Source organism: Populus nigra, chromosome 13 (genome assembly GCF_951802175.1).
Source record: "Populus nigra chromosome 13, ddPopNigr1.1, whole genome shotgun sequence".
NCBI classification, from domain to species: Eukaryota; Viridiplantae; Streptophyta; class Magnoliopsida; order Malpighiales; family Salicaceae; genus Populus; species Populus nigra.
Window position 1 is genome coordinate 7,384,510 of NC_084864.1, and position 27,645 is coordinate 7,412,154.

The following is a 27,645-nucleotide window of genomic DNA, read 5'->3' on the forward strand; positions in this document are numbered from 1 at the left end:
TGAAAAGGAAGGGTCACCTTCTCTCTCCTCCTTGTATTTATACCCCCTCTTAAAGAGCTGGGGTGTTTGGGTTCTGGTTTAAGTTTGTTCTTGTCTCCCATTTGGTTATTCCAAGACTGGTTTCATCCCCCTCTGAACTCCTTAAGGCAGGCCGGTTTGCTCCCCTAAACTATCACTTAACATGAGTTGACCTTTTAATTAGATTTTTGTCGTGTATTACAGCCACGAATGACACATGAATTCGTTAGCACACATAATCACTGTTAACTCAGGAATCGTCAGCGACAGTGGGGTTGATTTTGGCATTCATTTTTGTTGGGCCTATTGAAAATCAATATTAAAAATATACTGGGAAGGGGGAAACAATACCCGATAACTATAAAAATTACTATTTGAAATGACATAGTGGGAATTTGACAAATTGTTGCCAATATAAGGCTTGTTTTGGCAACCATGAAGAATAGAAAAGGAAGAAAGAGAAAAACATCGTTTTGTTTAAAAATTCTTGAGAAAATTTAGTTAAAAACAAGGAAAAAAGATAGAGTTAGTGATACAAAATGATTTAGGCAACAAAAATCTTTAGATTTAAAGTGTTTTGAGAGAAGAAATTTGGGGATAGTGTGAGGAGAAAGTGGTGGCAAGAACAAGCAAGGAAGAAGAGGTGGAAATCCTTGATTGGTTAGGAATTGAAGCCTAGATTACTTTTTGGTAAGGTGTCCCAACATCCATTTAGTAAGTTCTTACAATAATTGTTAAATTTATATTGATTTTTTCATCAAATTGAGATTAGGGTTCATGATGAATTTTAGAGGAAATGAGAAATTGAATTGAATTGATGTTTGTGACATAGAATAAGGTTGAAATGAGTTGAAATAACAAGTAATTTTGAAAGAAAATTTATAGCTCTTTACTAAGTGTGTGAGGTCAGCCATTGATGAAGGAAGAAGACGAGTGTTTTATTTGAATATTTGACTTGATGATGTGTGCTTATATGAATTAAAATGATGAGAAATGCATGAAAAAAATAACAATGAAGGTGATAAAGAGGATTAAGAAGAGTGTTAGTTGATTAGTTAATGAAATTGGACAAACAAATTCTTAGAAGGTGTTTTTAGCATCATTATAGTGTATATATAACATGGCAACGAATTGGTTTGAATAAGGATAAGTTAACTTGGTGATGTGTGAATGTTTACGGATTTGTCGATGAAACTAGATAATTTCATCTCTTGGTCTTCCAGAGGGAATTCGAGCATGGAAAGGAGGGAATTTGGACTAGGTCTCTACATGGAAATTATAGCCTTGGATGTTATCTATCCAAGGTAGTTGACCTTGCTTAATTTGGAGTTTTAAAACTCTAGATATGGGCTAATAACCGAGAGGGGGTTAGGACAAGTCGTACTTGATAGTTGATCATCTTCTCGATAACGGGTAGTTTTGAGGGCTTTAGGAGCAGAACTGGGTTCTTCTCCCATCAATGGACTTATAGCCTTATGTCTTAGCTTTCCAAAAGAGAAATCCATGCCTTAAACCAAACTATATAATGTTTAGTTATGGATAAAATACAAAACAGTGTTTGAATGAGGAATCACACCAATTGTAATGTTGATTTGCATTTTTGTTAAAGAACTTAAGGAAAACGATTTAATGGGAAAAGGAGGTGTAAATTTAGAGAAATAGGGATAATAACGAATGAGATGATTAACAAGGAATTGTATAGATTAGTAATTTAGAAGGAAAAATGCTCATGAGTAATGATGTGGTATGCCTGTTAATGTAGAGGGAGCCACAAGACACAGACAACAGCCGAGGACTACCGGTCAAGGTTTTCCATCGGTGTTTGGTTTTTTTTATTTCCGACAAAAGTAGCAACGAAGAAAGGAATTACCGACGATCAATATTCCTACAGACGGATTCTGTCTGTGATGGCGTCAGTAAAAATGTTACTGACAAATGTTTTGTCTTACATCAATGGAATGAATCTGTCGGTAAAACTGTTTAATGGTATAGTGTTCAATCATTAAAATATTACTTATTTTTTTAGAAGTAATGGACTAAACTTAAGCAATTGAAGGATCATCAATCCCAAATGTGTTCTTGTGTAAATCTAAGAAAGCCCAGCGGTGTATCCATAAATCCAGTCTGGTATCAGGCCTAGTCATGTCTCCTCACTAACGAAAACGTATTATTCTTTGATGGCTTTCTTGGTTCAAAGTTTGCATCTAAAGTCATCGTGATAAGGTAACCTGGCCTTTTTCTTTCTTTTTAAAAATTTAAATTCTTTTACAATTACTAAACCTAATGGTTACTCATATTCCAATTATAATGGTCAATTAAATCCCATCATCGTTGTTGATTAATTTAAAGATGATTTGAGAATTTTCTACGTATATGAGATGATGATGATAATAATAATAATAATAAAAAATCTTGAATAGAAAGGATTAAAAATTTCAAATTGATATCAATAAAAAAACTGGTAATGACCTAGAAATTATATTTTATTATTTTTGTTGATTGTATTGTTTAATTTATATCATAATTAACGAGTTTACACTTTAATCAAATTGTTATATTTCAAGATAAAGAAAAGGGAATGGCACAGATACAAAACTTAATGATACGAGACACAAATTATAGCACTCCTTTCAAAAATTCAAATTAGGGAACATTCACATGAAATAGCAAAATTTGAGTTACGTTTGTTTTTGTTTTTTTAAAAGTTTTGAAAATATTTTTTTTTATATTTTTATATCATTTTAATATATTAATGTTAATAATAATTTTTTAAAAATAAAAAATATATTATTTTAATATATTTCTAAATAAAAAAATATTTTAAATAATAAGCGATATTTATAATTCCAAACATCCTGATAAAAAACAAATATCAATAATGATGGCAAGAGGGAGGTAAGCGTTGAAGATACACCGCATCCATGTGAAAATTATGGACATTTTTTTTCAGCGCAGTCATTTTAGTTCAATTACTACAATAATCATAAAACAAAGACACGGACCATGTCTTTCCTAGCCCACCTATATTTCCTCCTCCCTTCTCCTTTCTTTTTAATAATGTTTTGTTTATCTCATGTAGAAGGAGAAGCACAGACTCAAATCCTGCCGCGGCTTTATCTACTGATCAAAGGCACTCCCATACGCGTAGATTGCTTTAATAATCTCTTTAACTCTAAAAATCTCAATTTGTGCCATTCCCTTAGCCTCCTCCACTCCAATCCTCCCTTCATTATTTCTTCTTTTTCTTTTTTTGGTCATACTTTCTCCCACTTCTCCATGTAATTTTATCTGCTCCTCACAGAGCTTCTTGGGGATATTTTTTTAATGAGTACCATTTGTTTTTTAAATTCTTGTTTTGGTAGTGACATTCTCTGAAACACGTAGGGTTTTATTCTTTGCCTCCCAAACAAAGGCAAGTGCTAATCTCTTTGGATCTAAAGTTGTGATTTTTGGGTACAACATGGAGCATGTTTATTTATAGTTAATCTCTTTCGTATAGAATTGGTATCTTGCTTTCCATTTCTTTAATTTGACTTGCTTAGCTGTTTAGTCTACTTAAAAAAAAGGAGTGTTATAAAAAAATAAATAAATAAATAAAGGGGAGAGTATAGGCTTAGTTAGTTGATGGTGTTTCATTTGCAGATAGTATAGGCTAAGAAATGGGATCTAGTAATGGGTTTTATTCTGAAGAGTTCGATTTGGATGCTAAGTGGCTTATTGATCCAAAGCTTCTATTCGTTGGGCCAAAGATTGGGGAAGGTGCTCATGCTAAAGTATATGAAGGAAAGTAAGTCACACTTCTTGATTTTTTTTTCTATTCCAAATTGCAGCTCTTGAGCTCTGATTCATTTTATAACTGGATTTTTCTCTAATTTTCTTGACTAAACCAAGTTTTTTCCAATTGAGATAAACTATTGTTTATATTTCAATCCCATGTTTATGTCAGCAGAATGTTCAACAGATATCCTCAATGAGAAACTGCAGACTGATTTCTGTGCTGCTGTTTCTAAAATGTTCTTTCTTTTAAGTTTAGAACATCTGATAAATGGTTGATTGCTATGTTCAGTAATGTCATTCTGGAATTTATGAATAGGTACAAAAATCAAATTGTTGCTATTAAAATTGTACATGGAGGAGAAACCCCAGAAGAGATTGCCAAGAAAGAAGCGCGGTTTGCAAGGGAGATTGCAATGTTATCTAGAGTTCAGCACAAAAATCTAGTGAAGGTTGTCTTTATAGCAATACTTTTTCATTGCATTCGATTTCAGCATTTAGGGTTGGTAGTGAATTAGTACTATTTTCTTAGTTAACAGTTGTTGAAGTGATCATATACAAAATAACAGGGTTGTTATGTGTTACCAGTTTATTGGTGCTTGCAAGGAGCCTGTCATGGTGATAGTAACTGAGCTTCTTTTGGGCGGAACATTGCGAAAATACTTGCTGAACATGCGGCCAAGGTGCCTGGACATGCGTCTGGCTGTTGGATTTGCTCTTGATATTGCTCGTGCAATGGAATGCTTGCACTCCCATGGGATAATTCATCGTGACCTAAAACCTGGTATGATAAATTTCTGGCTTATGTTCATGACGTTTGAGCATATGAATATTGAACAAGTAGTATTTTATGATAGGCATGTAAACTTGCTAACCAATTCCACATGGTTCAATGGACATTTTTCAGTTTTTGTGAGCTTCGGGGCTTGTATGGTGTGTACATTTAGTGCAAGTTTTCTACTAACTTGCTGCATAAAACAGTTGGAATACTGTCTACTGTAATTATTGTTCTCCTTTTCCTTTCCATTTGAATTGTAAAGAATGCATGTTGGCATGCTTTTATAATACCAGCACACAAAAAAAATTAAAATAAATAAAAAAGCTTTCATATAATACTCAACTTTTTTGTTTCAGTTTTTCTAGTGAAACTCATCCCACCTCAATATGACAAAGTTAGTTCCTTTGACTTTATAATTTCATGTATGATTATTTTGTATGAGCATTGGATCCATAATATCTTTGTGGTGATTAAACTAAGTTGGCAACACAACTAAGCTGCAATTGTTTCTTGCAATTATGCATGTTGACATTTTCTAAGCCATTGTTTGTTTGACAATAACCTGCCCACAGTCCATGTCATATACCTTAATTTCACTTGAAAGATCTCAATGAGTTTCTTTCTCAAGATAACAAAATATCTGATGTGAACCCGGAAGGCAAAACCCTAGAATCCACAATCAAGAACAGAAATACTTCTCCTAGAAAGCTAAAATCAGATTATTAAACCTCAACCTGTTGATTTTTTGAATCAAGAACCAAAGGTATATGGTTAAAATGCCACAAAGATGATCTCTTTAATAAGTTCTGAAAAGTTTAATGAAGAACCAAAAGCAAGAGTGCTCACACAATTTTTATTCAAAAAAACCTATCTGTCTTCACATCCCAAAAATTAAAGGTATTTATATGTTTGACTTAAACAAAATAAATACTAATTAACTATGGGCTGAAAGTTAAACCCAAATAACTAACTTAAAAAGTATGGGTAAAATAAATACAAAGCCAAGTCTTAAATAAATAAAAGCCCAATTCGAATAGTAACTTTTGGGTCTTATCAGAAGGTCTTCCTGATGTTTGATTGCTACGAAATTCTAAGCCTATAGGAAATAGGGTCTTTCAAATCTTCTAACAAAATTTTAACCCAATTCAACGGTCAGATTGAAAGTTATGATCATTAACAAAAAACCGTGTAGCCAAGCTCTAGAACATGTTAATCAACCTCATCTCTTACTTGGATCACGTTGATCAAGACTTAATCATCCTTTGAACTTAACTTCATGCTTGATGCCAACTTAGAAAGAATTCTCGAAGCTTGCATGGCCCGAATGTCATGAATCAGCCCATTGAATGACTCTTTGATCCTCTTAGCCTCTCGCCCTTGTAACCAATCCAATATCTCATCAATATCTCTTGGTAAACAATCCCTTGAGTTGTATTAAATTAACCCAAGTGTCAGATCAATTATTTGGCTTGTGCATTTGAAAGTTAATGAATTATCACAATTTTATATCAGAATAGAAGATTCTATTCTGGTCAGGTCTATATTGATTGTGCTACATCCACTTGTTTTTCTTGTGTGATGAACCGAAACTTGATGATTTTATTTTGTGATTATTTTGTTCCTTGATAAGGAATTAATCACCAAATTGCAAGATAGCAATTAGATTCGACTTATGTTATATGCTTGTACTAAGTTTTACATCTGCTGAATAGAGATGGACATATTTGGGAAACTGGTAAAAACTACATCTAAGCTTTGCTGATGATATTTTTACAAATATGAATGCTTGATCCACATTAGTATGCAGCCAAGAATTAAACTTCAAGAAAGGTTTACATGATGTTTGATGGAACCAGATTCAAAGCATTGAAAGTGTTGTCTTGGATTCTTCTTGTTTCACCTCTTTGTTTCTGGACCTTTTTACTTGATTTCTTGAAAATATACTTCACAAAGATGTCCTTGTGCAGTGCTGAAATGAATTGGTGGCCTTATAGCCTCTAGTTTGTGGAATTCAATTCTATTAGGGCCTTTCTCATGTTTAGAAAGTTTAAATTTGCAGATTTCAATTCTACATGTCAAAATTTTAGATTTTTGCACAAAAGTAATCGGCACTTGTTCATTAGTAGATTCGATATTGCATAATTTGTCATTAAATTCAGGTATTTGGAATGTAATTGAATTCAATTCAATTAAGCCGGCTACCAGCATTCCCATATTGTAACTGTCCAAAGAAGGAAAAAGGAAATGCACCATCGTCACTGCATTTAGACAAATGACTAGATACATGAGCAAAAACATAAATTATTATCTAGAAAAAAGTTAAGCTTCATCACTGTCTGCCATGAAATTCTAAAATTTGTTTTTGCCACAAACAGTCCCTTTTCTTTTCTCTGCAAAAAATTAGTTATCAAATTGAGAGATATAGGAGATAAGAAGACATAAAGATAATTTAGCTAGAGAGGATAGATGTAGCAGACAGCTAGAGAAATGGCTGGGTATGGTTTTCTTGTGTGCCTAGTATTGTATCGAACTCTTGATTTTATAAATATATGTAATTGAATTATATCTTCAAGACAAGTAGGTTTTCTTGGCAACAGGCTGTCAAGCACTGATACAGTGTGATACTCTAAAGTTAAAAAAAATGTTTGATCACTTGCTTTTGGAATCATGCATCAAGGATTTTTCTGACCCCATCATTTCCTTTCCTATTTACAGAGAATTTGATCTTGACTGCAGACCATAAAACAGTTAAACTTGCTGATTTTGGTTTAGCCAGAGAAGAGTCATTAACAGAGATGATGACTGCTGAAACGGGGACGTACCGGTGGATGGCTCCAGAGGTACTATATTGGATGATTGAGAATCTCTAGAATTTTTTTTATATGATGCAGATCATTCACCTTTCTATTTGGTGTCAGCTTTACAGCACAGTCACATTAAGGCATGGTGAGAAGAAACACTATAATCACAAGGTGGATGCTTATAGCTTTGCAATTGTGTTGTGGGAGCTCATTCATAATAAATTGCCTTTTGAAGGCATGTCAAATCTACAGGCAGCATATGCAGCTGCTTTTAAGGTGAGCAATGCTGTTTCCATTCTATCTTGAATTACTTGGATGGTGACAATGTTGATGTCTGGCTGATGGCAGTGCCTCTATTAAAGTGCTGTTGATCTAGATTTTATAATTGATGCGAACCTTTAAGGCAAAATTTTAGAATTCACAATCAAGAATTGAAAAAATTACCCTAAAAAACTAAACTCAAATTTTAAAACCTCAACCTGATGATTTATAAAATTTTAATTTTATAAAATTTCAGCCCAAATCCAGCTGTTGGATTGAAAGCTATGACCTTTAACATATAGTTGTTTAGCTAAGCTTTAGTACATGTTAAATAGTCTGATCCCTTGAATCACATTGATTAAGGCATTTTTTGAACTCAATTTCATGATTGACGTGACCTTAGAAGGAATTCCCAAGCTTTCTCGATCCAAGTGTCCTGAATCAGTCCATTGAATGTCCCTTTGATTTTTTTGGCTCATGCCCTCAATGTCCAATCAGCATCTGCAATGGATCCTATGGTATTGCTTGTTGATTCTCATTATTTCTCTTTTCTCAAAAGCATTTGACTTTGAATTATCACCTACATCAAAAAGAGAAAAAGAGAGATTAGAAACATTAAATGTAGCACTAATATTATACTCATATGGAAGTTCAAATTTATATGCTTTGTTTTTAATTCATTCAAGGACTTTGAATGAATCATTCCCTCTGGATTGCAACTTAGATCGTCTATGGGTTACAAATCTTTCCTTCCTCATAATCACCTAAACCCAATCTCTAGGTGAAAAGATAACATGTCTATGATCTTTGTTAGTTTTAGAGTTATTGTTCATTCTTCTTTTCTATGTGCTGCCGAACACTCATGAAGTTTCCTCAACATATTAGCCTCTTTATTTCTATCAATATCAATTCTTTCATCAATAGGTAAAGGCAACAAATCCAAGGAGTTAGTGGATTAAAACCATGAACAACTTTAAATGGTGAATAATTTAGTAGAATGCACTTTTATTATATGCAAACTCAATAAATGACCGACGCTCCCAACTTTTCAAATTCTTTTGAATGATAGTACATAATAAAGTAGTTAAAGTCATATTGACCACTTTCATTTGGCTGTCCTTTTGTGGATGACAAGTAGTTGAAAATAATAGTTTAGCTCCCAACTTTACCTACAAAACCTTTTAAAAATATCAAAAGAACTTAATACCCTGATCTAAAACAATACTGAAAGGAACACCTTAAAGTCGTATTATCTTCCTAAATAACAAATAAAAATATTGGTTGCATCATTGGTTTTATGACATGTTATGAAATGTGTCATTTTAAAAAACTCATTTACAACTATAAAAATTGAATTTATACCTCTTCTTAAAGTTAATGGAAATATTTACTCAAGGTTCCTTTGGTATAGGCAAATGAGAGTATATAACCCATGATATAAAACCTTAGATTTGGCTTGCCGTGATATTTTTTTGTACATCATGTTTCATCTTAAGTTAAACAAATGTTCAGGCAATACGTCTAAAGTCTTTTTCACACCAAAATGACCCATCAAATTAATTGCATGAACTTCATGCACAAGCAAGTGCAAAATCATTATCATTGGCATACAAGACTTTAATATACTCAAATCTCAATAATCTTGCATTTAAAGTAGCGATAAGAATGTACCTTCTTGATAGTGCATCAATCACTATATTTTCTTTACCTTGCATGCACTTAGTGACATATAAAAAGGTCTCAATGAACTCTATCCATTTGGCATATCTCATATTCAGTTTACCTTTGTCATTTCAAGTGCTTCAATGATTTGTGATCTATATGGATAATGAACTATTTCGGCTACAAGTAATGGTGCCAAGTCTCCAAAGTCTTAACCAACGTATAAAGCCCATTGTCATAAGTTAGGTAGTTCAACGCTGCTCCGTTTAGCTTTTCACTAAAATAGTAATGATTAGGGACAAATCTTCTTTTCATAACAATTTTTATCTCATCCCAAGTCTCAATAGGCCACTCATGATTTCTCCAATTTAACACAAGCTGATCCCACCATATAATTGCATGATCAATAAACTCTATCACAACTAACTTAACCTTTTTCTCCTTAGAATAGCAACGACAATCAAAAATCAACTTTACTTTCTTCTCCCACTCTAGGTAAGTTTCTGGAATCATTCCTCCTTTGAAAATAGAGAATCTTCATTTTAATACTCTCGAGGTTTCTATCCATACCTTCACAACCTCTAGCATCTCTTCTGAACTTTTTATCACACATATCATAGTTTGGCCTAAACCTCTCCCTATTGTCGAATGATGCTTGATCAAATTCATCCGCATTTTCATCTTCATTCTCAACACCTCATCTATGGGTATGAGAGCACGTCTTTCTTGCTTTCTAGCATCAGAGACCTTTTAGGATTGTCCCTCTTGCAAATTAGCAATCATAGCATCTTGTTTATCCATTTGATCCCTTATATCACCAAATACAACATTCACACGCTTAAACTGTTGTTGCAATGCCTATAACACAAAGAACATGTTTTCCTTCTCCTTCTTGGTTGATGATTTGCTATTGGAAGACATTCAAATCAAAAAAAAAAAATCTGTTAGTAATAAACCTCACACACTCCCTTGCATGTTTACACTCAAAAGATTTGTCACTACACTCTTGTTTCACTCTTAACTTGTTCTTTTTGGACTTGTCTTTTACCCCTCTTAACTCTCCTTTTCAGATCTTTATTGAACCAAACAAAATCAATCAAAAGAAATATGATTTATAGTTCAAACCACCAAATTCAAAACGACAAAGACAAACACAATATGAAAAGAAATTTAGGAATAACTCAACAAACCTGAATTCAATATGGAATACCCCAACAAACCAATTTCAATATGAACTATCCCAACAAACCGATATCAATATGAACTTTTGATTTGTGAATTTACTTTTTCTTAAAAAAAAATTCAATGAGATTGCAAATCAAAGAAGCAAGAAAATCAAATTCATTAACAAGATGAATTAGTACATTATCCTTAATATGCACACAAGATGAATTAAACCCTATATGGTGCGATTTTGATGCAAGGAATAAGCAATAGCAAAAAACAAGAGCAAAACATAATTTTAAAATAGCGAATTTGATTTTATAGTAAAGCTCTGATACTAAATTGATGCGAATCTGGAAGGTAAAATACTAGAACTTACAATTAATAATTGAAATATTTACCTAAGAAGGCTAAAATCAGATTAAAACTTTGACTCATTGATTACTTGAATCAAGAATCAAAGTATATGGTTAGAACGCCACAAAGATGATCTTTCAGATAAGTTCAATAAAAAAACCAAAATCAAGGGTGCTCATGCCAATTTTATTCAATATCAGTAATTTGTTTTTTCACAACCAAAAAATAAAAGGTATTTATATGTTTGACTTAAACAAAAATATAAAATAAACCGTAATTAACTTTAGGCTGAAAATTAAACATAACTAACTTAAAAGTATAGATAAAATAAAACACAGATCAAGTCTTGTATAAATAAAAGCCTAATCTGTATATTCTCGAATAGTTATTCTGGGATTTATCAGAAAGTTTTTCTAATGTCCGATTGCTATGAAATTTTAACTTTCTATAAAATAAGGGCTTTAAAACCTTTTAGTAAACTTTTAGTCTACTCCAACAGTCAGATTAAAAGTTATGAACATTAACATAAAGCTTTGTAGCCAAGCTCTGACACATTTTAAGTAGCTCAATCTCTTGCTTGAATCACATTGATAAAGGCTTAATCCTCCTTTGAACAACTTAACTTCATGCTCGACGCTACCTTGGAAGGAATCCTTAGAGCTTGCTTGGCCCAAATGTCATAAATCACCCAGTTGAAGGTCTCTTTGATCTTGGCTCTTACCCTTATAATTAATCCATTCAGCACATGCAATGAATCCTGCGGTATTGTTTGTTGATTCTCAGTAATAACCTTTTATTATGTATTGGAGTCTCTGGCCTCAAGGTTGCTCTCTGCAAGATTGGATGCTGGATGCTGATTGCTTTATAACCTCTTATGATGTATTGAAATTACTATGGAGTCTTGGTCCTCAGGGTTGCTTTCTGCAAGATTGGATACCTATTGACTTTAGAAGTGAAGTCTTCTCATTAAATTGGCTGAGTTGATAAATCATAAATTCCTAACATAGGATATCTGGCCGTGGGGTGGCTGACGGACTGAATGATACAGGTTCAATTATGCTGCTTAAAATTGAACGAATCATTGTGCTAGGGGCAGTCATTGATTTGAACTTCTAACTAGCAAGATGATGAACGAGTTGGACATCAGTTAAATCTATCTCAACTGACTGCTATCTTTGTCATTGTGGGATTTTACCCCCATGTACACAACAATTTACTGAGGATTTGAATATAGCACGCTGTTTTTATATGAAGTTGCTTCAGCGCTGCAGCATGTGAGATATGCTTTTCCAGTTTTTAGGCAGGCATTTGGACATCAAAACCTGGACCATCTGACATTATTCTTCTTTTATTGCATGATTATAACAATTTAGAGGTATCCAAACTTTGATATGCCATAACTTGAATGATTTTCTCGTCTTTTACTTATAATTATAAAGCTCAGTTGCAATTTCCAGCATCTTGAATTATGGTGTTGCTTTTTCAGAATGTGAGACCTAGTGCTGAGAACCTCCCAGAGGATTTGGCGTTGATTGTGACCTCATGTTGGAAAGAAGATCCAAACGCTAGGCCGAACTTCAGCCAAATAATACAGATGCTCCTGCATTATCTTTCTACCATTTCAGCACCAAAACCCGTCATCCCTGCTAGGATTTTCACATCTGAGAATGCCGTTTTGCCACCAGAGTCTCCTGGTACAAGTTCCTTAATGGCTGTAAGAGATGACTTAGGGGAAACCCCAAGAACCAAGATAGAAGACAAGCCGAGAAGTTTTTTTTTCTGCTTTAACCAATGTTACTGATCCCTCCTGATACACAAAAGTCGTCTCTGGAGGTGTTTAGGCACATTACAATAAGCAAGTCTTAAATATTAGAATAAGCTTAAATCTTTATGAAAATGGTCGATCTAGTTAGTTCAGTTGCAATAGGAAGTTACTCATCATCTGATTGATGTCTTCATTAACCTTTGCACGCTTCTCCCCATGAATACTAGTTTGTTCTGACAATGTATTTAGGGTTTTGGAGTTGGGGTTGCTGTGATGATTTATCATTACCGAAATATAAGGTCCGTCCAAAGGCCTTCGCTCCTGCTGCATGCACCATACATCTAAAGACTCAAGCTCTTGACCAAGGGAAACATTTTACAAATCCTGAAGGACTCAAAGAACTACAGGATTAAAGTTTGCATCTGCATTACCTAGATTCTATAGGGCATATCTAACTAAAACACAAAAGCTAACAGATTGTATATCCTATACATGACAAGAAAATGGTACTATTTTTATTTTCAATCAAGCAAACATGGAGGCGCTTCAACAACTGAACATAAGCTCACACAACAAATCCGCCATATCTATGGAACATAACCAACCTCTGAGTTAGCAGCACTATCCACCCATATTCTAGTGAAGGTGGTGACCCAGAGCAACATAAGACCCTTGAGATTTTCATAACTACAACAAAACAAAAATATCAATCAGTAAGTAATTAGCACATGGATGCTATCAAAAAACGAAGTCGGTGTAGCATGGAGAAGAAAAAGAAGATTGTAGAGGACACTCTCCATCACACCACATACCTTGTGAGAATCTCCAAGTATAACTGATAACATTTCAAAAGCTTTCAACTCCACAACATTGTCACGTGGACTCCTCTCAACACTGCTGGAGTCCTTTCTTCAAAACTACAAGCATAAGGGAATCCTTAAATTGTCTGCCAATTGTTGTTGTAAGCTTACGTGCTCCATCTTTATGTGAATCCTTTATTGAAATGCATAATAGATGGAATAATGTTAAATTTGTAAATTAGAAAGGTCAAAAACTTGACATTACAATAACTTACCCTTGGCAATTGCTGTATCTAACCTCTCAACATCAGTGCCTCGACTAGAAACGTTAACAGTAATATTCTCAAAAGAGCCTACAATTTCTTCAATCTTAACAGAGGAATGCTCAATCCCTCATCTAAAGGCACCTCACCAAAGTCTAATAAACTAATCAGTAAAGGATAATTGAATAGCCATTCTGAGGAGGCTAAGTCCTCCCAGTACTATGTATAGATAAAATTCTGCTTGCATTCTTATTAAATCTTGCAACTTAAATAGCAAAACAATTACTGAAATTAAGCAACAATTAACAACCCATAATTAATACTACTCTATAACGGACTTCAACATAACTTCCAATTAATTACTACATAACAGTCCTATTTTCTCAAGACCCACGATCAGGTCAAATTAACAACCCCAAATTAATAATGACTGCATAAAACATTCTAACGTAACAACCAAATAATTAACTACATAGCAACCCCATGTTTCCAAGACCCTTGTCCATATCACCCAAGGCCACATCTTAATAGACCCATGACAATCCCTCCTCCATCAGAAGACCTTGCCCTCAAGGTCAGGGAAGTCTTTTTGCAGCTTATGAAATTCAACCCAGGAGGCGTCATCGACCTCCAGCCCCTTCCATTTAACCAACAGCTCACTGACAGCGTGTCCATTCTTCTTTTTTAGGTGTCGCTGCAAGATTTCTTCAGGCTCAGCTTGTGGACCACCTCCAACAGTTAATGGAGGAATAGTAGTCACCAGCAAATTTCAAGCACCAAGCTTCTTCTTCAAAACTGAAACATGAAACACGGGATGAAAGAGGGAGGTGGAGGGAAGGTTCAAACGATAAGCAACACCACCAATCCGCTCTTCTATCTGATAGGGTCCATAAAATCTGGGAGAAAGCTTGAGATTTTTACGCTGCATAACCGAATGTTATTTATATGGTTGGAGACGAAGGTAGACCCAATCTCCCACTTCAAAATGTCGTTCAGTATGTTTTAAATCTGCAAAACGCTTCATCCTCTCTTGGGCCACCTGTGGGTTTCCACGTAATAGGCGCAAGATATGATCACGGCTCCTCAGGGTATCTTCCACAAACTGAACTGCAGCTGTCCCTGGCGAATGAGCCAACAAAGGTAGGAGTGGGTATCCGTAAACTACCTCAAATGGTGAAAGTTTAGTAGAAGCATGAATGTTTGTATTATACCACCATTCTGCAAGAGGCAACCAGCGTGACCACTCCTTAGGCTTATCCCCAGAAAAACACCGTAAATACTGCTCCACACATTTATTCACAATCTCTATTTGACCATCCGTTTGGGGATGATAAGCCGACGAAAATTTGAGCTCAATCCCATGTAATTTGAACAACTCTTTCCAAAATAAGCTAGTGAACATAAGGTCTCAGTCACTGACTATGGATGTAGGCATTCCATGCAGTTTAAAAATATTGGCAATAAAAATCTGTGCAATTTTGGTGGTTGTATAAGGATGCGCAACTGAGATGAAATGCGCATACTTACTCAATCTATCAACCACAACCAAAATCACATTGAACCCATTACAAAGAGGCAACCCCTCAATAAAATCTAGGGAGATATCCGCCCATACCTTTGTAGGAATAGGCAAAGGTTGGAGAAGACCTGCGGGGTGGATGGTCTCATTTTTGTTGCATTGGCAAATATCACTCTTTAATGAAATTCTTAATGTCAGCCTTCATGCCCATCTAATAAAAATTAGCTCTAGCTCGAGATAGAGTTTTATGGTATCCTGAGTGGCCTGCTTGAGGGCTTCTGTGCGATAAGTGGAGCAACTGATTCTTGAGAACACTAGAATCACTAATATATAACCTGCCCTTGTAAAATAACAACCCATCCTTCATGTCATATTTGGTCTCATCCAAATTGTGCCCTGCAAAATCAGAAATTAATTTTTTTAATTTAGGATCCTCTGAATATGAGTCCCGTAATGTTGAAATCCAGTTATCAGCAAGGAATGACAAGGCATCAGTGACAAGATTTTATTTGCCTTTCTTGTATTCCACCAAAAAATCAAAGCCTAACAATTTAGTTAGCCATTTTTGCTTCATGGGTGTCCCTACTTTCTGCTCAAGTAGGTACTTAAGACTTTGATGGTCCATCTGCACTCGAAAACTTTGCCCCAAAACATAAGAACGCCACTTCTTGACTGCCAAAACCAAGGCCATGAGCTCCTTTTCATATATAGAGAGATGCAAGGCCTTCCCATGAATGGCTTGACTCATAAAGGCAATGGGTCTTTCTTGTTGCATCAAAACAACATCTACACCACAACCAGAAGCATCACATTGAATAATAAAGGGTTTAGTAAAGTCAGGAAGAATTAAGACAGGGGGGTTGGTTACAGCATTCTTAAGGGTAGTGAAAGCTTCTTTGGCTATAGGGGTCCACTCAAAGGAATTTTTTCGGAGTAAAAAAGAAAGGAGCAGCAATAGAACCATAACCTTTGATGAATTTGCGATAATACCCCGTTAGACCAAGAAATCCCCTTAAGGATTTAAGGGTGGAAGGGAAAGGCCAATTTAACATAGATTCAATTTTTTTAGGATCAGCCCGAACTCCATTTTTAGAGATTAAATGACCAAGATATTCAATCTCTTGACAACCAAAGGAACACTTAGATTTTTTTGCAAAAAGCTGATGATTTTTTAAAATATTCAATACCACTGTTAAATAGTGTTGATGCTCTTCCAAGGTTGTGCTATAAATAAGAGTGTCATCAAAGAAAACTAGCATGAATTTTCGCAAGAAGGGCTTAAAAATATGATTCATGAGAGATTGAAAAGTGGCTGGAGCATTTGTAAGGCCGAAAGGCATTACAAGAAATTTGTAATGGCCTTCATGAGTGCGGAAAGCAGTTTTTGGGATATCCTTGGGGTTAACTCGAATTTGATGATACCCGGAACGTAAGTCTAATTTACTGAAGATTGTTGCCCCATGCAACTCATCTAGAAGTTCATCCACAATAGGAATAGGAAATTTGGCCTTAATGGTGTCTTTATTTAAGGCTTTATAATCAACACAAAGATGCCAACTACCATCCTGTTTACGAACTAAAAGAACTGGAGAAGAAAAGGGGCTATGACTAAGACGAATGATACCCGAACTAAGCATGTCATTAACAATTTTTTCAATTTCAGTTTTTTGAAAATAGGGGTAGCGATATGGTCCAACACATATTGGTTTAGCCTCTGGTTGGAGAACAATATTGTGATTATGGTCACGATTTGGTGGAAGTCCAATGGGTTCACCAAAAACTTCCTGGAATTGGTCAAGTAAATTAACAAAGAAGGGTTCAGTTTCAATAGTAGAAATGTAAAATGCATAAGGTGGAAGTAGCTGTAATACCAAACCCCGCTTGTCTTGATTCATAGCCCTTCCAAACTGCTCCCTATTCATCAAGGAAACTTCTGTGGGTGTAATGCCCTGTAAAACGTGCCTAGAATCCAAGAGATTAAATTCCATGCGTAATTTAACAAAATCCCATAAAATAGGCCCTAAGGTACTGAGCCATTGAACTCCTAATACAATATCACAACCACCCAAAGTCAAAACATAAAAATTTGTGTGATAAGTGTTACCCTGCATGTGGAACGGAATATCCACACATTTCCCTGTACTGCATAAACTGTCCCCATTGGCTATTCTCACCAAGAGTCCTATTGTTGATTGTAAATGAAGATGCGCTCGTTGCTGAATTGAAGGGTCCATGAAATTATGGTTGCTCCCGATATCGATGAGGATCACCACAACACAACCATTAACATAACCAAGAATGTGCATGGTTTTAGGGCTCGGAGAACCTGCCAAAGCATGAATGGAAATCTCGGGTGTTGTTTCCGGATTCACCTCACTTCCTCCTGAAAGACTATCGGCTTCTTCCAAAAGTCGAGGCTGCTGAATGGGTTGCAGCTCTTCCCCCTCCGAATCCTCACATTCCATTATAAATAAACGAGCTGATTTGCATTTGTGGCCTAACCCCCATTTTTCATCACAATTGTAACATAATCCCCTTGCTCTTCTCTCTTTCATTTGTACTGGGGACAAGCGTTGGATTGGAACAAGTGCCTTCATATCTGATGTAGGTGAGTTAGAAAATGGACGTGGGGAAGTAGATCCCAACCGTGAACTCCGCCTGAAAGCAACCACATTTTCTTCCTACATTTTTGCCATACCAAAAGCCACTGTGAGGTTAGAGGGATTTAACATATGAACCATGAAACGAATATCCTCTCATAAGCCACTATGAGGTTAGAGGGATTTAACATATGAACCATGAAACGAATATCCTCTCATAAGCCACTTAAAAAACAACTGAGCTTGTATAGTTCTGCCAACCCTTTAAGTTGATTAGATAAGATCTCAAATTAGGACTTGTAAACCTCCACAGTTGTTGTTTGACATAGCCTTGTAAGAGTCTCCATTGGATCATCCAAAATAAAAGGGCCAAACCTAGTAAGTAAGGATTGTGTGAAACCATCCCAGCTGGTGATGCTACCTGAGGCCTCTAAATCCTGAAACCAAGTGAGGGCTTTACCCTTCATGTGAAAAGAAGCCAAGAGGACTCGATGATAAGGGTTGGTTTGATGATAAGTAAAAAATTGATTAGCACGATAAACCCAACCATTGGGTTCTTCACCATTAAACTTAAGAAAGTTAAGACGAATAGCTCGTGTTTGAATGCCAACCTGTTCTTCAAATAAAGGAACCTTGACCCAGATGGAGTATCCTTTGTCTGTTTTATACGGGTATGGACCAAGGTGTCCATATTAGCAACCACCAGTTGTAATTGGTTCGTCAAGCCTTCAAGTGCCGTTGCAAGGCTTCCTGATTTTGGTGCTGAATTTCTTGAGTTTGCCTAACTGAAGCCAAAGATTCTGCAAGTTGTGAATAATGTGTATTATGCCCATCAGCCATGGATTGAACGGCTCTGGTACCACTTGTAATATACTAATCAGTAAAGGATAATTGAATAGCCACTTCGAGGGGGCTAAGTCCTCCTAATAGTCTGTATAGATAAAATTTTGCTTGCATTCTTATTAAATCTCACAACTTAAATAGCAAAACAATTACTGAAATTAAGCAACAATTAACAACCCATAATTAATACTACTCTGTAACGGACTCCAACATAACTCCCAATTAATTACTACATAACAGTCTTATTTTCCCAAGACCCACGATCAGGTCAAATTAACAACCCCAAATTAATAATGACTGCATAAAACATTCTAACTTAATAACCAAATAATTAACTACATAGCAACCCCACGTTTCCAAGACCCTTGTCCAAATCACCCAAGGCCACGTCTTAACAGACCCATGACACTTAAAAGAGGAATGCTCAATATCCCCTCATCTAAAGGCACCTCACCAAAGTCTAATAAACAAAAAGGTGAGTTAAACTTCTAAAACCAAATCGAATATCCAAGTTTCTGTAGTTCATAAAATTCAAATTCATCTATCATAAGAGGTCTTCGGAAATCAATCACGCGTGGCATTGTTAAACTGACTTAAAGGTTCAGGAAAAAAATAGAAAAACCATATAAAAAAACACGCAACTTAAAAACAATGAGAAAGAAAAGAACCGGATGATTGAAACCAAGCATTGAATTGTAATTGAAAACACTAATCACAACCACTACCAGGTTAAAGAAAAACTCAAAACACCAATGCCAACACATCCCGAGATCCCTTAAGAAACAACGATGAAAATGAACAACCAGAAGCATAGAGATAGCTCATTACTATATTAAGAGTTGGTTTGTTTTTGCATTGTAAGAGTACTTTTGAAAAAAAAAATATTTTTTTACTTCAAATTAATTTTTTTGATATTTTCAGATCATTTTGATATACAGATGTTAAAAGTGACTTTTTTAAAATAAAAAAATATATCATTCTGATATATTTCTAAGCAAAAAACACTTTGATAAATAATCACTACTACACTTCAAACATATCCTAAATGTATAACGAAGGGAGGCGTAAAAAATGGTAGGCAATCTTTCCAACATGTCATACAAGAGAAGAAACAGAAAATAATCAAATCAATAAAAAAATGGCAACAATCATTTCTCCATACACAGGAAGCAAGTAAAAGAAAAAAGAAAAAAGAAAAAAGAAAAAAGAAAAAAGAAGAGAAGAAAATGACTTCAAAAGAAAAAAGAAAATGAAAGAAGCACAAGTGCTGGGCAGAAAAGAAAAAAGCACAGGTATGCATGTCAATAGTAAGAAGAAGAAAAACTATACGCTGACGAAGAAGATCGATCGTTTAAAAGAGGCTGGCTTGAATTTGACAGAGAAGATAAACATCCTGATAGAGGTTGGCTCGAATTCATAGTACAGATGGGAGATGGTGAACAATGATCATGTTGTTTCTATATAAACCCAAACTTCCCTAAAACTACACCCTCCCTTTTTTACAGTGAAGGACTAAACAATGAAAGACCATTTTGTTTTAGTTGATTTATTGATACAAATTAAGCTCTAATTTTATATAGTTCAACTAATGGAAGGACAAATAGAAGATAACTTTCCATTGCAAAGCAAATTAAAAAACTAGCAAATGAAATGAGGCAAAGGGTAATGGCATATTCAGAGGTGTTCTGAAACATGAAAGATAGGTTCCTAAAGAATCTGCTCATTATATCCCATAAATTCCTTTCTGATAACACAATGTACCACCATTGCCCCTTCAGTAATCTTTGCTCCAGATAGAGTCCCATTTTTAGATTCGGAAGCCTTACTGTGCTGCATTTCTTTAATTAATTCCACCAATCCATATGACCATCTAGAGCTAGATCCATATGCAATGTAGCTATGATGTGGTATGATAAATAATCGCATCATCATATTAAGCAACCAAGGCAAATCTTATGTTTCACAAAAATATAATCTGAATCAATGAATCGTATAGAATTTTAAAACAAAGTCTAGCATATAACTCAACTACTTGATACATATGTTCCATATAATAGAAAGTTGTTCATCTAAAGCAGTAGCTGCTAATATTGTATTGAAAGTCCACAAATCAAGTAAAAGAAGTGTGATTGCTAACAAAACAAAAAAATCATTTGCACCACAACACGAAGAAAATTTGGTGCGCGAAATCTTTTAAAGAGTTGCCGAGATGTGCTCATAAGAATATAGATTACTGAAAATTTGAATGATGTTAAGTTTAAACAAGTTTTATATGAATATCACATCAATAAGCATATGGAATTGAATGAAGAAATTCACTAATAAGTTCAAGATGCAAAGCAAGTGAAAACCTCGCTATTAAGAATTCATTTTAGAGTTTATTGTTAAATCTTTATATCTTACTAAATAGCAAACTAAAATGAACTCACACATTTCATATTGCATGCATAAACAAGATTGATATACATTTAAATGGTTCAAGTTTCACTAGGTTTGAAACAGGCAAAATTGATTTTTGAGCTAAACTGGTCGACCGCAGTTTATTCGTGATGAACACTTGAAAATTTTGCAAGAACCGATTAAGCGCTTTAGCCATCAAAGGCATTCCAACAACTATAAACGGTTAGTTTCTTTTCGAAACATATATATAGCTTTCTTTTATGCAAAATTAAAGTGAGATTATGAACATACATGATATAAAAGTTATTCCAAAAGAAAAACCAACTAGAAATCATCAATCCTAACATACTCTAAGTTGTGCTAAGTTAAATCTTCATATTCCAACACAAGAGTATAAAATCTCACACTCATATTTATACAACTTCAATCATCCTAAGTGCTATTGAGTGAGTTATAGAGATTATAGTTTTTAATTGTATAATCTACTTTTTGAGTGAGTGAATCTTATTGTAAACAAATCATAATTGTAAACATTTAAGAGTTTAGATAAACTCTTGGCATTGGTGAGGTATTGTCACCAAGAAAAAAATCTTGAAGATGAGACATCTTCAAATGGTGTAACTGCTTGGTATGGATTCATCAAGAGCATTGTATTTTTCATTTAGATTAGTAAAAGAGTACAATACTCAAGTACAGTTGGCCCATGAGGTATGGATGTAGGCTTGCCAAACCACCTTAAGAACCAAATTTGCAATCTCTCTTTCTTTATCTCTTTACTTTAAGCACTTTAATTATATTGTTAGTTGTTGTGTTATATATGCTTAGTGTGACTATTTGTATTATTTGACATAATTAGTGGAACACCTAATTCACTCTCTTTAGGTGTTATTGTTGTCTTAATCCTAACAATAATTGGTATCAAAGCCTAGTTATCATATATATATATATATATATATATATATATATATATATATATATATATATATAAAAGTTTGCTTAAACTTCAGTAGAATAAAAATCACTAGCTATAATGTTCAAAATGAAAGAGCATTTACCTCTAGGTCACCTTTCTTTGATGGTAATGATTATGCATATTGGAGAGTTAAGATGATTATATATCTTCAATCTGTTGATTATGATTTATGGCCATCTATTGAAAATAGACATCATAAGCCTACTAAGATTGAAAATGATATAACAATTCTTAAACCTAGAAGTGAGTATATCGATGGTGATAAGAAATTTTTTTCAATGGATGCTAAAGCTATAAACACTTTGTATTGTGCCTTGAGTATAATTGAGTTTAATAGAATATCATCTTGTAAAAGTGCTAGGGATATATGACATGCTTTAGAATTAACTCATAAAGGTATTAATCAAGTTAAGGAATTCAAAATTGATATACTTGTACATCAATATAAGTTATTCAAAATGCTTCCAAATGAATCCATACATAGTATGTTTACTAGAATGACAACTATCACTAATAGTTTGGATGCTCTTGGTAGAATTTATACTAATGCCGATATTGTGAGCAAAATTCTTAGGTCTTTATTAAAGACTTGGGAAGCAAAGGTGATGGTAATCCGAGAAGCCAATAATCTCACCAAACTTTCATTGGAAGAGCTCATTGGTTCACTAATGACTCATGAAATCACCATGGAAAAGCAAGAACTAGAAGAGACGCCAAAGAAGAATTTGGCATTCAAAACCGTATATCATGTTGATAGTGATGATGATGTTGAAAAAGATGTATTGAAAAAAAAAAGCATGCATTGTTATTGATAGTGACAAGGTTAACCAACTTGAAGAGGAAAATAAGGCTTTAAAAGAAAAAAGTGGACAAGTTGAATACCTTTCATTGGAAGAGCTTATTGGTTCACTAATGACTCATGAAATCACCATGGAAAAGCAAGAAGTAGAAGAGACGCCAAAGAAGAATTTGGCATTCAAAACCGTATATCATGTTGATAGTGATGATGATGATGATGATGATGATGAAATGAAGGAGGACATCACACTAATCACAAGAAAATTCTGAAACTTCTTAAGAAAAAAGTAAGGAAATAAAAAATTCTTAAACTTCAAGAAGGATGGAAATAAGAAAGAATATATCAACGAGGCACTCTGATGCTACAAGTGCAACAAAATAGGACATATAAAGGTTGATTGTCCTCTCCTTCAAAACAAGAAGAAGAATCGCCATCACAAACAAGCAATGAAAGCAATATGGAGTGATGACTCGAACTTTAGCTCAAGCAATGATGAAAAGCATATTACAAACATGTGTTTCATAGTAATTGAAAGCGATAATGAGGTATTTTTTTGGATGATGAATCCAACCTCTCTTATGATGAACTACGCGATGCCTTTGAATCATTGTATGATGAGTTTAAAAAACTAGGTCATAAATATAGTTCATTGAAAAAGAGCCATGATGTTTAATTGTTGAAAAAGATGTATTGAAAAAAAAAAGCATGTATTGTTATTGATAGTGACAAGGTTAACCAACTTGAAGAGGAAAATAAGGCTTTAAAAGAAAAAAGTGGACAATTTGAATACCATACTAGCAAAGTTCATTCAAGGTTATGAGATTTTAAATACCATGCTTGTTAGTTAAAGATATCTCTTCAACAAAAGAGGTCTAGAGTGTCAACCCAAAAACAACCAAAAATATTTGAAGAACTACTTTGTTAAAGCCAAACAATCATTTGATCCAAACCAAACATGTCATTATTGTATAAGCATTGGTCATTTGATTTACGTATGTCCTATGAAAAAGGACAAAATTGATAACATGACTTGGGTTCCAAAAAGAAACCACCATTAACCAAAGAGGACCTAAGAAGATATGGATTTCATAAATCTCATCTTGATTTTGTGTGTGTAGGAATCAAGAAAATATGAGAAGTGGTTCATGGATAGTGCTTGAACACATATCCGGAGATGATTCATTGTTTTCAAGCATAACCAAGATCAATGGTGTAAAAGTCACATTTGAAGACAACTCAAAAGAAAAGATCATTGGAGTTGACAATATTGGAGGTAAGTCTTTTCCCTCAATAGAAAAGGTATTTCTTATGAATAATTTAAAACATAATTTGTTAAGTATTCAATTATGTGATAAAGAGTATAGGATCATGTTTGACCATGCATGTTGTTTAATCCTTGAAAATGATAAAGTTTTATTTATTGGTAATAGAAAAGAATATGTTTACAAGATTAAAATCAATATATGCATGTGAATAGAAAATTACCTTGTTGCTAGCATTAATAATAGTTTTCTTTGGCATAGAAGATTAGGTCATATAAGCATGAACATTCTTTCTAAACTTGTCAAAAAATAAGCTTGTTAAAGGACTCTCTCATATTGAATTAAAAAGGGTGAAGTTATGTGATGCTTGTCAAATGGGTAAACAAGTAAAACCATCTTTTATGAGCAAGAACCACATTTCTACTGCAAGACCTTTAGAATTGCTACACATAGATCTATTTGGACCAACTAGAACTAGAAGCATAAGTGGTAATAGATATGTGTTTATGATTGTGGATGATTTTACAAGATATACATGAGTTTTGTTTTTAAAATCAAAAGATGAAACTGTTTATGAATTTGTAAAGTTTTCAAAGAAATTTGAAAATGAAAAGGGTTTTTCAATCATAAACATAAGGAGTGATCATGGTGGTGAATTTATAAGTGATTTATTTGAAATGTTTTGTGAAGAGAAATGATACCACTATAATTTTTCAACTTCTAGAACTTACCAACAAAATGGGGCCATGGAAAGGAAAAAATCAGTCTCTTTAAGAAATAGCGAAAACAATGTTAAATGAATTTAATAACCATAATGTTTTTAGCTAGTAGTCGTAAACACTTTTTGCTATGTTTTAAATTGTGTTATCTTGAGACTGGAGTTGAAAAAGGCTCCTTGTGAGCTTCAAAGAGGAAGAAAACCCAACATCTCATATTTCAAAGTTTTTGGTTAAAAATATTTTATTCTTAACACCAAGGATAACTTGGACAAGTTAGTATTTTTCTTGGATATTCCTCCTCTAGCAAAGTTTATAGAATTTATAACAATGTAACACTTTGTCTTGAAGAATCCATGCATATCACCTTTGAGAAAACTCAAAATGATAAAATTGATGAGATTCGAGATGATATAAATGAAAATGTTCAACATTTAAATTTTAATGATAAGACACCTATGGAGGACAATAATGAAGAGATAGACAAGGATCAATCAATCTTAAGTCATCAACAAGAAATGGTAAGTAACTCTTTTCTGCCACCAAAAGAGCTAAGGTATGTAAACTCTCATCCTCCCGAGTTAATTATTGGTAATCCATTTGAAGGAACTAAGATTATAGCATCTATTAGGAACATCAATAAACATTGTGCATATGTTTCGCATATAGAGCCTGAATCCTTCCTAGAAACCGAAAAAGATGCAAATTGAATTTTAGCCATGTAAGATAAGCTAACCCAATTTGAAAGAAACGATGTTTGGGAATTAGTCCCTCTACCTAAAAATCAATCCATCATAGGAACAAAATTGTTTTTAGGAATGAAGTTGATGAACATGGGACCATAGTGAAAAACAATGCTAGACTAGTCATAAAAGGTTATCATAAAAAAAAATAAGGTATGGATGTTATCTATCAAATGGAACTAGTTTCGACTTATTTGGAGTTGTATAACTCCAGATATGAGAAAAACACTGAGTAAGGAGGCTGACATATTACTGTACAAATTTTTTATGCTATTGTAATGAGTGAGTTCAGACATGTAGATGAAAAAATTAGGTGTTGTGTCCTTCATGAAAGTTGTAGCCCTATATATTAGCTTTTTATAGAGACAAACCACGCTCGAAAAAGACTTCTGAAACCTTAGTTACGATTAAAACACCAAACAGTGTTCGGGGTTGAGTGGACTAAATCAGCCAGGACTAATCAAGCTCTAATCTTTACTTAGAATTTGTTGTTGATTAAAGGTTCTCACACTTGGAATGATATAGTAAAAATTGATAAAATTAACATTTAATGTTAATGCTCATGTTCCGACCTATAGAAATTTAGATGGGAGAATCCTTGAGAATGTACATGTTGAACTTGATTGTGTACTACTTGACAACATTGTAATGAACTTGATGAGGTTGTGAAAAAGAATATGATCCTTGAACATATTTAGTAGTACTTTGAAATTGAAAATAAAACACCTTATGCCACGCGATAATGAATGAGAATTTGATGTTGCCACATGAAGAACACAAAAATATGCTTGTTAGGGGAATGGCATAGGCTTCGACCACCTTAAGAGAGGATAATAAAGAAACACCCTCATGAAGATAGTAATGAGTGATGGTTCCTCTTTAACAATGTTTTATGAATGTGTGATATTGTCATGGAATAGAAATATTACATATTTCCCTTGCTTCATAAACTTTGGAAGTGAATTTGATTGTGGTTTATATCCTCAATTGTATAATGGAAACCATTGTGTAAGACCATTAACCAATGCTTAAAAATGTATATAACAGGGGGGTTGATTGGCAACTTAAGACATGATATTGTTTGATGTACTACTAAGTCAAAACAAATGTTAATAAGGTAATAATGTAACAAACAGTTATGATACGTAGAAAATAGAAAATATGGTAATGTTACACACAAATTATGTTAAGCGATGATGGTGACGAGTAAACATAAAATTAATACGTGTGGTTACTTTAAGGATTGTACCTAAGGAAATTGATAGCTAAGGAAATGAAATATTAATTATTGATCAGGTAATAAAAAATTAAGAAAATGAGTTGCTACATGGTGGCGTATAGTCTACAATCTTAGATTTGAATATATTATATAATTTATCGTAAATGTAATACCAAAAGTGACAAATATGAACTTAGATGTTATAACAACTAGTGCGTAATTCAATATGTATATGATGTAATTGATGCTAAAAGAATTTTGGATAAACATATTGTTCTCCTTCTTATGAAAAACCACGTACATGTATTTTATGACTAGATGTTGAAGTTGTAATGTTATTTTAGTTGCAATTATGAGAACGAGTATTGTCATATGAGTTAAGGTATTATTGAACTTGAGTTGAATGTTTCGAGTAAGATTGTTAAAAGTGCTAATAGACATAATGATTCATTTTCCTCATAAAAAAACCATGAGCATAAGTCTTCTTGACGACTAATAACTTTTACAATGCTATACATATTGCAGGTCTATGTCACGAAGTGGACTAGCACTGATTGTGTCGTTTTACTATTTATAATTTTGTTAGATACTTATTTTTATGTACTATAAATACTTAAAATTGAGTTAATAACTTCACCCTAAAATGTATTAAATGGTATGATTGTATTTATAGCATTTGATTATTGCATCTATTTTGTTATGTGTGTGTGTGTGTGTATCTATCTCGCGAATGTTTTAAGTAAATTAAAAATGAAAAGAATATAAGATGAATTGTGAGAAGCGATGTGAAAGAATCAAATGGAGAAACAATTGAATTGGTGTGTGACCAAAGGTTACTGCGTGTATGTAATAGAGTTATTTGATATTTTATTACCCAAGAGAATAAGAAAATAACTGAGAAAATGTATAAGTTATAGGGAGAACACTA

The 27,645-nt window shown here is 33.8% G+C and overlaps 1 protein-coding gene and 1 long non-coding RNA gene across 2 annotated transcripts; one reads left to right on the forward strand and one right to left on the reverse strand.

Annotated features, from left to right (window-relative positions):
* The first annotated feature begins 2,997 nt into the window (after window positions 1-2,997).
* LOC133671507 (serine/threonine-protein kinase STY13-like) lies at window positions 2,998-12,841 on the forward strand. The gene is made up of 6 exons (XM_062092277.1): window positions 2,998-3,805; window positions 4,112-4,244; window positions 4,381-4,576; window positions 7,286-7,410; window positions 7,489-7,647; window positions 12,302-12,841. The coding sequence occupies exons 1-6, from the start codon at window positions 3,678-3,680 to the stop codon at window positions 12,614-12,616; spliced, it is 1,056 nt and encodes a 351-aa protein (XP_061948261.1). The 5' UTR covers window positions 2,998-3,677; the 3' UTR covers window positions 12,617-12,841.
* A 96-nt stretch (window positions 12,842-12,937) lies between these two features.
* LOC133671508 (uncharacterized) lies at window positions 12,938-15,429 on the reverse strand. Its single transcript, XR_009834304.1, has 2 exons — window positions 13,393-15,429; window positions 12,938-13,267 (listed from the first exon to the last, which is right to left on the reverse strand). It is a non-coding gene; the product is annotated as an uncharacterized LOC133671508 (long non-coding RNA).
* Window positions 15,430-27,645: the final 12,216 nt, after the last annotated feature.